The sequence below is a fragment of the Physella acuta genome, unplaced genomic scaffold (genome assembly GCF_028476545.2).
Source record: "Physella acuta isolate Inbredline_101_S28 unplaced genomic scaffold, ASM2847654v3 ptg000177l, whole genome shotgun sequence".
NCBI lineage: Eukaryota > Metazoa > Mollusca > Gastropoda > Physidae > Physella > Physella acuta.
Window position 1 is genome coordinate 435,351 of NW_026731696.1, and position 13,940 is coordinate 449,290.

The following is a 13,940-nucleotide window of genomic DNA, read 5'->3' on the forward strand; positions in this document are numbered from 1 at the left end:
AACCCTAGCTATAGCCAGACTATCTAATTTCAGCAGGGTGTGGGGGTGGGTGTGCGTGGCATCAAACACTACACTCACACCTACTTTTGAATGCAGCTGAAATTGAATTCTTCGACTGGTGTTTATTGATACGATATGTCGCTGTGCTCCTCAGAGATAGAAAGGTCAGCAAAGACAAGCACTCACGCCAGAACCTCGCACGATACAATGTGGGGGGGGGGGGGGGGGGCGGGGGACCGAGAAATTAGATAGATTGTTGTTTATAGTTTTTTAATACTGTTGTTCTTTTTCGGGAGTCAGACCAAAGACGTATGGATCTCAAAGCTGAAAGTGGCTTTAGCTTTGCATAAATTGGCTTGACGGCACCAGAGAGAGGGAGGTCACTGGGAGAGAGTAGGTCACTGGGAGAGAGTAGGTCACTGGGAGAGGGTAGGTCACTGGGAGAGGGTAGGTCACTGGGAGAGGGGAGGTCACTGGGAGAGGGTAGGTCACTGGGAGAGGGGAGGTCACTGGGAGAGGGTAGGTCACTGGGAGAGGGTAGGTCACTGGGAGAGGGTAGGTCACTGGGAGAGGGTAGGTCACTGGGAGAGGGGAGGTCACTGGGAGAGGGTAGGTAATTGGGAGAGGGTAGGTAATTGGGAGAGGGTAGGTCACTGGGAGAGGGTAGGTCACTGGGAGAGGGTAGGTCACTGGGAGAGGGTAGGTCACTGGGAGAGGGTAGGTCACTGGGAGAGGGTAGGTCACTGGGAGAGGGTAGGTCACTGGGAGAGGGTAGGTCACTGGGAGAGGGTAGGTCACTGGGAGAGGGTAGGTCACTGGGAGAGGAGGGGAGGTCACTGGGAGAGGAGGGGAGGTCACTGGGAGAGGGTAGGTCACTGGGAGAGGGGAGGTCACTGGGAGAGGGTAGGTCACTGGGAGAGGGTAGGTCACTGGGAGAGGGGAGTAACTGGGAGAGGGTAGGTCACTGGGAGAGGGTAGGTCACTGGGAGAGGGTAGGTCATTGGGAGAGGGGAGGTCACTGGGAGAGGGGAGTCACTGGGAGAGGGGAGTCACTGGGAGAGGGGAGTCACTGGGAGAGGGTAGGTCACTGGGAGAGGGTAGGTCATTGGGAGAGGGGAGGTCACTGGGAGAGGGGAGTCACTGGGAGAGGGGAGTCACTGGGAGAGGGTAGGTCACTGGGAGAGAGGAGTCACTGGGAGAGGGTAGGTCACTGGGAGAGGGTAGGGAGGTCACTGGGAGAGTGTCGGGAGGTCACTGGGAGAGTGTCGGGAGGTCACTGGGAGAGGGTAGGTCACTGGGAGAGGGTTGGTCACTGGGAGAGGAGGGGAGATCACTGGGAGAGGTTAGGTCACTGGGAGAGGGGAGGTCATTGGGAGAGGGTAGGTCACTGGGAGAGGGTAGGTCACTGGGAGAGGGGAGGTCACTGGGAGAGGGTAGGTAATTGGGAGAGTGTCGGGAGGTCACTGGGATAAGGCTGCACAAATGACTAATTCCATTTTCCCCACTTTTGCGATCTGCTATGAGAGATAAGGGACATAACAGTTGAATGAACGGGAAAATAACCGGTGGGTGACTGAGGAACTGACGGGCAGTTGACCGTTAAAGTGACCACTAGTCGACCGTTAAAGTGACCAGTATTTGACCGTTAAAGTGACCAGTAGTTGACCGTTAAAGTGACCAGTATTTGACCGTTAAAGTGACCAGTATTTGACCGTTAAAGTGACCAGTAGTTTATTCCTGATAGTTCCACGGATAAATCAGCCCTAGATTTTAAGCATAGTATTCCTGATAGTAAGTAAAAGTAAAGTTCCCTTTTCAAACCTGACTGTCTATAGTGCAAGTGAAGTAGAGTTCACCTGTTTCTGTGACCTCGGCATATGAGGAGAAAGTGTGGTCAGCGCTGTGCCCAGTCGCCTTAACTTTCCCTAACGTGAGTAAGGTACCCATCTGAGGTGGGTGGACTCCGGGACGGTCTACTGACTTGAACCCGGATTCGAACTCGAGACTTACGGGTCAGCAGTCCAGCTCCGTCCTGATAGTTCCCCGGAAAAACCAGCCCTAGAGTTTAAGCATTGTATTTCTGTTAGTCCCCCCCCCCAACCCCTCCGATAAACCAGCTCCAGAAAGAGATTATTGGTTGCACTTTTAGAACTGTCGTCCAGAGCGATCATCTTGATGGAGAATAAGTTTTTCTATGGCGATAAGTGTGGAATCTTTGCCACTAGATTTACAGTAACTATGTTATTGATAAACAATCTTTGCCACTAGATTTACACTGTGTTATTGATAAACAACCTTTGCCACTAGATTTACAGTAACTGTGTTATTGATAAAAAATCTTTACCACTAGATTTACAGTAACTGTGTTACGGATAAACAACCTTTACCATTAGATTTTAACTATTTTTTTAAAATAGGTAAATCTAGTGGAAAAGATTTGTTTATCTAACTGTGTTGTTGATATCCAATCTTTGCCACGTAAATAACACAATTTAAAAAAAACCATGGTTTTTTCCAACCCTAGAAATAACAACCACTCGCACGTAACAACCAGGTAGCCTACATGGTTAAACGAACATATATTTTTAGTGGAACGATTAGACAATACATCTATATAACATAATCGGTTAATAAAATCATTTATCTGTTTAATATCGGATAATCAAAACATATATATGTATTATTGTCGGTTTTGAGATCATATATCTAGTATTAACTAAAATAAATGTACACAGAAATAACTTCTAATAAAGCTCAACGGGTAAATATTACATAACTGGACATACGACTAATAGAAACCTAAACATTACGTAATTGGACTTACAACTTGTAGAAACCTAAACATTACGTAACTGGACATACTACTTATAGAAACCTAAACATTACGTAACTAGACATACAACTTGTAAAAACCTAAACATTACGTAACTGGGAATACAACTTGTAGAAACTTAAACATAACGTAACTGGACATAGAACTGCTAGAAACCTAAACATTACGTAACTGGAAATAATACTTGTAGAAACGTAAACATTACGTAACTGGACATACAACTTGTAGAAACCTAAACATAACGTAACTGGACATACAACTTGTAGAAACCTAAACATTACGTAACTGGACATACAACTTGTAGAAACCTAAACATAACGTAACTGGACATACAACTTGTAGAAACCTAAACATTACGTAACTGGACATACAACTTGTAGAAACTTAAATATAACGTAACTGGACATACAACTGCTAGAAACCTAAACATTACGTAACTGGGAATACAACTTGTAGAAACCTAAACATAACGTAACTGGACATACAACTTGTAGAAACCAGTAGTGTAAACAGCCAACATTTTGACGTGAGAAAAATAATTTACACGTTTCTTCTTTTCTGATAGATTTCTCGGTTGAAAAATATCTTTGTTTTTATAGAGGTTTTCTCCAAAGAAGAAGTGGGCTAACAGGATTAATTTTGTGTCGGTCTAACGACATTCGGCCATTCTTTATTCGAACTGATGACGCTTTAACTGCGCCGGGCTAGTGACGTGAGCAGGTTTCTCAACAACAACGAAACAAAGAAACAAAAAACTGGCAGAGAAAACTAGCCGGGCAGTAAGCTACTTGGTACACTTTATTTTGTTAATAGCCAGAAATTTCAATTATGTGATTTTTTTTTATTGAAGTAACGTAGAAGACAAGCTAGAAGATGACTGCAGACTGAAATAATATTGTTCTCCGAGAAAGGGGCCATAATCACATGCTGTGTATATTTTCTGGAGCCTGATGTTGGTTTTATGAAAGCTCGTCTCGACTGTGTAAACATCGTGAATAGAGCGTGAATTCAAAACGAGGTTAGCTTGAGATTTTTTAAAGCTAATCAATAAAAAAAAATAGAAATATAATATAAAATCAAACGAAGCTGACATTGTTTCAAAAAAATGTTTTCATGCTGCAGAGCTAGTGGTATACAAGTGGTGTACCCATCTAACCACACCACGCTTTACAACAGTAAGGGACAACATCAGCTTTGCATGAGCTGAACCATTTCCCTTTCTGCACTTACCTGGAGTTTGCGCTGGGATCAACTGATGACGAATCATTCTAGTTCATGCTAGTTCTAGAACATTCAACACTAGACAAACGGCCTCATGTGCATCATCCGATGCTAGTTCTAGAACATTCCACACTAGACAAACGGCCTCATGTGCATCAAACGATACTAGTTCTAGAACATTAATATAAACTGCTCACTCGATGACGTAACACATAGTAGGCTTAACCCTTCAGGTCGGCATTGACGTCACTCCACACGTGACTCAACAACCGGATGTAGCCTGTCTACAATACATTTACTGCCATCTCAGTTTGCAGCATCCTTCCGTTAATCATTTTCACGCTATTAAGGGTCAGTTTTATCGGAATCCGATTGTCATGATTACTAGCTTGTCTATTGCTAATAATACCGTACATCAAAGTGTGAACTACAATACTAGATTAATCAACCAATTGTTTCATGCCTTGGATATCACGACACAAAACCTGGGCAGTAAGTCCCCCCCCCCCTCCCCACACAGCTAATGATCCCATGAGATAAGCGTCACCTCTACAACTTGGCACCAGCTGTGAGTTGAAGATCGAGATATAACAGCCGCCCCCCCCCCTCCAAAGACTAGACATGGTGAGCACCATTTGAAGCCGTTACAGAAAGCTTTCACACCCACTGCAAGGTTTAGATATCAAAGCGTCCATAGCTCGAGAAAATGGCCGCTCTATAGTATGGTGTAATGGATTTGAGTGCGATTACTCATCGATCGACACCATCTTTGTGGCAGGATATAAAACCTGCCACGTCAGCCCACACAACTTGCAGACGACCACACTTCACCCTTCTAACCTGGGCGATCTTTTCAAATCCCAATTAGGAGAAAAAAAAATCGTGACTTCATCGAACCTGCGTCCGACCGGACATCTTATACAATTTGATGCTATGAAATTTCAAAAAAATATTCTTGCCGGATATAGCATAAAAATAATATCCGCAATGGGTGGTGTTTTATTATTATCCGCGTATTTTCAGAATAATCTACGTCATAATCTTTTTACGTGCAATGTTGTTCAGTGTATGACCCAACTCGTCAACCTGCGCTTAGCACTGGAATGACGTCACACTGAGCTGGGTACTCACGGACTGGAACTCTGGGATATCTGTGGGCTATGGCAATTAGTAGATTATTCTTTCAGGGGACAGGGCAAAGCAGATACAGTAGAGTTTTTATGTTACCTTGACCGTGGCAGGTTAAGGAATCTGGTAAAAAGCAGTTGGTTCAGCCGACTTTAATTTCCATGATAAGAGTAAGGAACAATTAAGAGCTGAGCGGGCTCAGAGACATTTTACGTTGTTGAGACTGGGATTACAGGGTTAGGGATATGAGGATAGTAAATTCCTGACTGTGGATTACATGGTTAACGATATCAGGATAGCAACATCATGATTGTGGATTTCTCTATTAAGATTGTGGATAGCTGTATTGAGTTTGTGGATAGCGGAATTGAGATAGTGGACAGTAGAATTGAGATTTTGGATAGTGGATTTGCGAATGTGGGTAGTAGCATTGAGATTGTGGATAGTGGATTTGCGAATGTGGATAGTAGCATTGAGATTGCGGATAGTGGATTTGAGAATGTGGATAGTAGCATTTAGATTGTGGATAGTGGATTTGAGAATGTGGATAGTAGCATTGAGATTGTGGATCGTGGAATTGCGAATGTGGATAGCAGCATTGAGATTGTAAGATTGTGCCATCGATTATATTTCTCGTGACAAGGCGACACCTCGAGTCATGTGACGCCAGGTGGTGACGCTAGCCAGTGACTAATGACGCCGGCTGTACACCCCATCGCCCTTTGATCAACGTCCATTTACTGGCTGTCCTATGGGGTAAACAGAAAACAATTGCAGACGACGGACCAGCCCGTACACAAACGGGTCTGCAGCTTAGTCACAACAACAATGGTACCGGGTAGGGTTACATCCTACAGCCATGCGCAGTTGCCGACATGTGCTTGTAATTAATGAGATGTAATTAATTAGTTCGCAACACGTGTTTAGCCAATCATCAGTCTGACCCACTAAAACAAAGCGGTCAAGGTCATATAAAGGCCAAGTTTGCGGGTTGGGGCCAGTGTTTCTTTCTGTGGTCTCTGTGGGTCAACTCCATCGCTCACTCTCAGTCCAAATCAAAGAAATATTCACATCCAATGTCACCCCCCCCCCCAACCTCGAGCTGAATGTCTGAAAGGAATACTGGCTGGGTCAAGGTTTTATAGCGGCAGAGCTGAGGATGGGGTCAAGGTCAGGGGTCGTCAGATCTAGAGTGACTTTTCATGAGTGATTAATCACAAGTCACAGAGAAGTAGAGCGTTTTTGGTGCAGGGAGGGCGTGTTCAACCGGGAGGGGGGTGGGAGGTTGACTCGTGCACTCGACATGGCATTGCTGGCTGAGACAGATGTATGACATCAGGATGACAATGAAATGCCATCATAATACATTTCTACTTGTCATGAGTATTTTTCCCTGTTCTACAGACTGTCACAATGACATTATATGACATTTAAGATGACACTAAATTCTATCGCGTTCTTCAAGTTCATGTCATGTTGTAGATGTCATCAGTTCTATCAACCGACGGCCCAGGGGAAAGTCTCACAAAGTATCACCTATCCATAATGGGAATGCCCACGTCTCCAGGGCTTCTTCCAGATTTTTTTTCTCCAGGGAGGGGGGGGGGGCACTTGAAAGTTTGAAATTTTATAGGGGGGGGGGGGGGGGCGGTGGACTTTTCTCGGGGAGGGGGGTGTGAGCCCGAAGAGATGCCTGGAAGAAACTCTGCACCTTCACCCCCATGGACCTACCCACGCCTCCACCCAAGAACTGACCCACACCCACACCTACCCACGCCCACCCCCATGGACCTACCCACGCCTCCACCCCCATGGACCTACCCACACCTCCACCCCCATATGATATACCCACGCCTCCACCCTCATGGATCATGAACCTACCCACGCCTCCACCCCCATGGACATACCCACACCTCCACCCCCATATGATATACCCACGCCTCCACCCTCATGGACCTACCCACAACTCCACCCCCATATGATATACCCACGCCTACACCCCCATAAACCTACCCACGCCTCCACCCCCATAAGCCTACCCACGCCTCCACCCCCATAAACCTACCCACGCCTCCACCCCCATAAACCTACCCACGCCTCCACCCCCATAAACCTACCCACGCCTCCACCCCCATAAACCTACCCACGCCTCCACCCCCATAAACCTACCCACACCTCCACCCCCACGGATCTACCCACGCCTCCATGGACCTACCCACACCTCCACCCATGAACCTACCCACGCCTCCACCCATGGACCTACCCACGCTTCCACCCCCCATATATCTACCCACACCTCCACCCCCATAGACCTACCCATACCTCCACCCCCATAGATCTACCCACACCTCCACCCCCATAGACCTACCCACACCTCCACCCCCATAGATCTACCCACACCTCCACCCCCATGGATCTACCCACACTTCCACCCCCATAGACCTACCCACACCTCCACCCCCATGGACCTACCCACACCTCCACCCCCATAGACCTACCCACGCCTCCACCCCCATGGACCTACCCACGCCTCCACCCCCATGGACCTACCCACGCCCCCACCCCCATGGATCTACCCACGCCTCCACCTAACGTGGTCATCACTTCCCCTCCTGCTGATGGACAGCGTTAGTTTATTCCCAACTTGAGAGCCGCACTTTTAAGAGTTGACAAAAACACATTAAACGCCGTAATTGATGTCGTTAATGTTCTAATTCACCTTGAATTTTCTACTAAATATTTCTTGTGTGAAATTTGTTTCTCTCGTCTACTGATAGAGCGGGAAACTTTAATCGAATTTTCTACCTTAAACTAGGTTCTTACCTCCCCTCTTCCATGATTTGATGGTTAATGAAACCGGTTTAAAGTATAAAAAAAATGGTTTTGCTCAGCATTAGTTTAACAAAAACAAAAACTCGCTTAAATGGAATTATCAAATGCGAAAGTGAAATCTCCCACTTCCGGAGTAAATGACGTAAATTGTAAATCATAAGTTAAAATATAACCAGGCCATTCTTTAAAGAATAACAAACTTCACAAGTTGCCAAGCAAAATTGATTTGTTATTTATCTTATGAAATATCAATGATTTAATAGCTTTTAGTATTAAAAAATTAAATCATAAATCTTTTATAAGAAATTGTGAGTCGCTGAGTAAACTACGCCGACACGACATTTGAAGTTAAATTCAATTCATTCAGTAATTTAATGCTGGATTCACTCAGTCTCAATTTTATTGAGTTAGATTTTCATCGTTAAAACTGCTATACATCTTTTGGGCAACAGAAATATGTAAACAATGTTTACGTATCCAGTCAATGAGTTATGTCTGCGAAGGTGACAACACCTCACCAGATTTCAGCGCCATGATATCCCCTTCTTGACACCACTAGAGGTGAATTGATCACGTGCTCACGAAGACCAATCAGAGAAAAAGCTAATCAGCCAGTTTCAGACTCCTACAAAATGCCTAAGACAATTGCATTGCGACAACTCAAAATCTTATAAAACCTGATTGTAAAATACTCGCACGAAACTTGTCCAGAATCCTGATCTAAAATACTCTCATGAATCTTTAGACCACAAACATTTGCCACGAATCTTTAGCCCACTAAACTTTAGCCAGGAAATTTTAGCCAACGAACTTTTAGAAAGAAGAGAAAGAAAAGCACACAATATGGCTGAGAAACAAGACAAAGAATATTTGTTTCTGGGCTATTTTCAGAGACCGATTGATCCTAGTACTTTCAGGGAAAGTTGAAAAACATAATTGCGCTTATTGTGGCCACTGGCTCAACGATCAACCATTAACAAAAACATTTTTTAGGTTCCAACCTCACAATGGAATCTACTGGAATGTCGAAATGGTTTGTTTTTCAAGGAATGCTACATTTCTTTTATAGCAGAGGCAAAGCATCTGAGAGGTAAAGGGGAATTGGAGTGAAGGAGGTGATGTTAATTTGCTTGACGCGTAGATATGACATTTGACACGTGAGCTTGACTTTTTACCTATGGATCTGACATTTGACATGTGGACCTGACCTTTGACATATTGACCCGACCCTTGACATGTGTACCTGACCCTTGACATACGGACATGCCATTCGACATGCGTACCTGATATTTGCCATGTGGACCTGACATTTGACATATTGACCTGACCTTTGACATGCATACCTGACATTTGACCTATGGACCTGACCTTTGACATATGGACCTGACATTTGACCTATGGACCTGACCTTTGACCTATGGACCTGACATTTGACCTATGTACCTGACCTTTGACCTATGGACCTGACATTTCACCTATGGGCCTGACATCTTGGTTTGACATAAGACAAAGTTGTGCCTAAGTCAACCGGTCAACATAGCGTGATGACTTAAATAAGCTCACGATGGCCATCCGTCTCTGTCCACATTCCTTTCTCCCAGTCAACATAGGAAGAAAATAACGGTTCTTTTATGGTTAATAATTATCATATTTACACAAGTTTATAATTGCCTTATTTACACAGGTTTATAATTACCTTATTTACACAGGTTTATAATAAACTTATTTACACAGTAGAATGAGGCTTTATCTAAAAACGTTGACTCTCGTGTATAACCAAACAGCTGTAGACTAGTATAGACGCCAACTTATAGCGCCCTATTCTATGACTCAAGTCGACCGAGTTTTGATGTTAAAAGATACTTCATTGATGTGTTGACAGGGGTTTGGTAAAGTACTCGTTGTGGTAAGGGGGTCGGGGTGGCGCGCGGGGGGGGGGGGGGGGGGGGTCAATCGTCCTGGTCTTGATGGGTTTCTGCGGCATCAGAGCGTGTGGTCAGTAGAGTGCGTGTCCCACACTTTTGGTGCCGTAACAAAGGTTTGAATAAGTGGACACGTCAACTCGGACATTACCTAGGACATCTGGTCATCACCCAATAAAAAAAAATCTTAAGATTCCTAAACATGGTATTTATTCCCTCTAGAAAAGAACTTTTAAATAAAACAGAAACGCAATTTACAAGTACACGTATAATTACACGTAGACGTACATATATACAATCGACAAAGCGAGAAAGTACAGAGGTGTACCAACCCCAGACTTTTCGACTTTTTATTTCTGACATTGTGATCGATACTGTCAGGGAAGCGGTTGATTGGAATTGAAGGCCCTAATCTACCCCTGGCCCCCCAGTTGAACTTTGATCGATTACAACAGATCGATCACGCTGGACACGTCAGACAGGCTGACCAGTCACTGTGGTGTCATAGTTGCCGTACTCGCTATATGTGAGGTCATAGGACTTTTGTAGTAGGACATAATGAAGTAGGACATTTAGTAGGGCATGTAGTAGATCAAATGGTAAGACATAATGAAACAGGACATAACAAGGACATTCGTGGTAGGACATGAAGAATTAGGATATGAAGTAGAATATGAAGTACGACATGGACTTAAAGAAGTAGGATATTTTAAGCAAATATGAAGAAATGGAATAAACAGTAGCTTTTAAGTGGAAGTGGTATAGTAGGACATGATATAAAAAAGGACATGATGAAAATGGATATAAAATGGATATGTTTTAGGACATGTGGTAGGACATTATGAAATGTTTTATATGATGTAGGACATGATCTAGTAAAGCAATCTTCCAGTAGAGCTGAAGTCCCCTCCTCCTCCCCCCCATCCTGACTATGACACTAGTATCGACTATTTGTGGCGCTGGTTCTCTGAATTCACTGGACCGTAACGCGTAAGACTAGACTAAATGTTTGATGAGCTGATGGGGGGGGGGGGGCTTGTGGGTGGGGGCTGGTGTGTCAAGGTAATGGTAACGTGCCGCATATGGTGGGTTAGGGTTACTGGGTTATTTGTGGGTTATGTGTATGGTTACTGGATTCCTATTGTGGGTAAGGGTTATGGTAACTCGCATCCATTGCGGGTTAGGTTTATGTTAAGGTTAGTTGTTTTTATCGAGGAGATTACGACGATAAATACGGCTGCCAGTCTTTGAACATTACGTTGCTATTTTGGTGTTTCCATGGTAACGCAAATAGAACATAAGCTAAATATAACCCAATTACGGTTTTAGGTGACCCACTTATCGATACAGGTGACCCATTAAAATAAAATAGTTGACCGAGATAGGTGACCCAGATCTAGGTGACCGGAAATCAAGTTTGTGATGCAGGCTAGTGGTGCAAGTGAAAGGTAGGGGACGGCGTGGTCTGGGTTAGAACCCTCGCTCACCAACACACCAGGCACGAGTTCGGTACCCGGCTCTACATTCTTGGTATGGTTCTTCTTTGTCTCGAGAACAAAATGGCGGTTAAATCCTCAAGACACATACCAGGGCATTAGCTGTTGAGATCGTGGGGTGCAGTGTGAACCCTCTATCGCCATTGGCCGGTATGGCTCAATGAAATATTAATAGTTAAGAATAATTTTTGATATCAACTTCAGTTTTTGAGGCTGCCGAAAGAAAATCACACTTCACCCCTGTTTAATTCTGAATTTTATCTTCTATATGGGTTATTTAACGAGGCTCATCTACAGGGGGTTCGAACACGGGAATTTCGGGTTTGCAGTCATGAGCCCTATCGCCCGACCACACCGTCCGAAGCTGAAAATCGACGAGGGGGGGGGGGGATACAAAAAATCCACTACTTCTTGTACTTAAAAATAAAACCAATATAAAAAACCTTTACAGCAACATGCTTTTAAATGCACTGAAAATAAGAAAATAAATAAAATTTCTTTCTTTTATAAAAGCTCGCGTCACTAAAATATGCCAAAGATGTCATGACCGAAAAATAGCTTTTTTTTTCATTATTTTATCAAATCAAATAAAAAAATAGACTTGTATTGTCATCGAAGTGTAACTGGAAAGTTTGAACGAAATCGCTGCATTAGAAGTAGCTCACAATTGAGTTACAAGATTTGCCACAAACCCACAAACAAACAATGCGAGCTAAATGAAAGCTTGTAGTAAAAAAATATTTCTTCGAATTTGATAAAAATTTAAATTAAATAACATCAATAAATAAAATTGTTTCAACAATTACCTTGCACAAGATAAAAAAAAGTTTATGACGTCCTAGTTAGTACAGCACATCATTAAAAAGTCGTTACAACATGAAAAACAGAAGAAAACATTCCATGCTTAAAGCAACAAAACGCTTTCATACAACGCCTAGTTTTAGTTGACCGTGTTTCAATAGTTATGTGTTTATTAGCCAGCAACGGAAGGCAAGGTTCCAGAACTCTAGCACGACACAAAGGCGCCATACACGGTTCTGGTTACTGAATGTTTTCAACTGCATACAATTTAAAAGCTATTTGCATGAGGTCGTTGTTTTTATTTATGTGTCTGTTTGAAGTTCAGTGAAGCGTGACCAGCGGAATCCGACTCAAATCCTTCGATCTGAAGTAAATGTATTGATTGTTTATTGTCAATGATAGGTTTGGGGCTGTTGGGATTTCTGTGTAGGTGTGGCTTTAGTTGGAAGGGAGAGAGTGTGAAAGTTATTGCTAGTAGAGTCAGTGGTTATTTCTATAGTCAGTGGTCATTGCTAGAGTCAGTAGTCAGTGCTTGAGTCAGTGGTCATGAGTCAGTGCTTGAGTCAGTGGGTCATTGCTGGAGTCAGTGGTCATTGCTGGAGTCAGTGGTCAGTGCTAGAGTCAGTAGTCAGTGCTTGAGTCAGTGGTCATGGAGTCAGTGCTTGAGTCAGTGGTCATGGAGTCAGTAGTCAGTGCTGTAGACAGTGATAAACTGAGTGCTATATTAATCACTAGGATAAATCCCACTATTAAAAGAACATGGACAAGTTGAAAGTTTTTGTTCCAGTCATAATAACTTCACATTTTATTCCCGCCGTTCTTGCAAATTATGACGTAATATCTAGGTCGACGATGTAAATTATGACTTGGAATAATTAGGTCGTTGACCTAATTTTCTTAATAGCCAGGTATGATTTTTGTAAGCAATTCGATTACGCCAAGCACGAGTAACCCACTTCAAAGTAGACCAGACCGGCTAACGATGTCAGTTTTCGTATGACATCGCGTGGAGGGTAGTGACACTTGCTAATCAATCAGCTTCGTTAGTGATCCTCAATGGGACAAGTCTAGCGCTTATATATATATATATATATATATATATATATATATATATATATATATTATATATATATATATATATATATATATATATATATATATATATATGGTGAAGTCGACAAAAACTCATGGTTAATAAATTCGTAAAAAGTCTCGTTCAAACCCTCTGGCAGATAAGGCTCGATCCCTTCCAACACTAAAAATATAGAACGAAGAATATATATGTATATATATATATATATATATATATATATATATATATATATATATATATATATATATATATATATATTTATATTATATATATATATTTATATATATATATATATAAATTTACACTCTGAGTCTTACGATGTTAGTGAGGCAATAATAACTTAAGCAATGTAAAATCTCTAGATATCCATTGACTGGCGCCAGATTAGACACGATCTACCTAATCTGATCGATTCTCTGCAGTGTTTGTTCGTCCGTGAAACATCTCCCATCGCGATTTATTAAAATATATTCTGGACATCAACACTTGTAATACATATATCCTTTGCTTTAAAATGCTAATGCAATATTTCATTTTGACATTGGACGTACCGGGTTATCTGGTGCGTGATCTCCCTTACAAAGTCAGCAGTTGGCTGGAGTAGGAGCCAAGGG

At 42.8% G+C, this 13,940-nt stretch overlaps 1 protein-coding gene across 1 annotated transcript; it reads right to left on the reverse strand.

Annotated features, from left to right (window-relative positions):
• Positions 1 to 244: 244 nt before the first annotated feature.
• LOC131936380 (cell surface glycoprotein 1-like) lies at positions 245 to 5,803 on the reverse strand. Its single transcript, XM_059293329.1, has 2 exons — positions 5,460 to 5,803; positions 245 to 929 (listed from the first exon to the last, which is right to left on the reverse strand). Exons 1-2 carry the CDS (start codon positions 5,801 to 5,803, stop codon positions 245 to 247), a joined length of 1,029 nt encoding a protein of 342 aa, XP_059149312.1.
• Between the last annotated feature and the right edge of the window lie 8,137 nt (positions 5,804 to 13,940).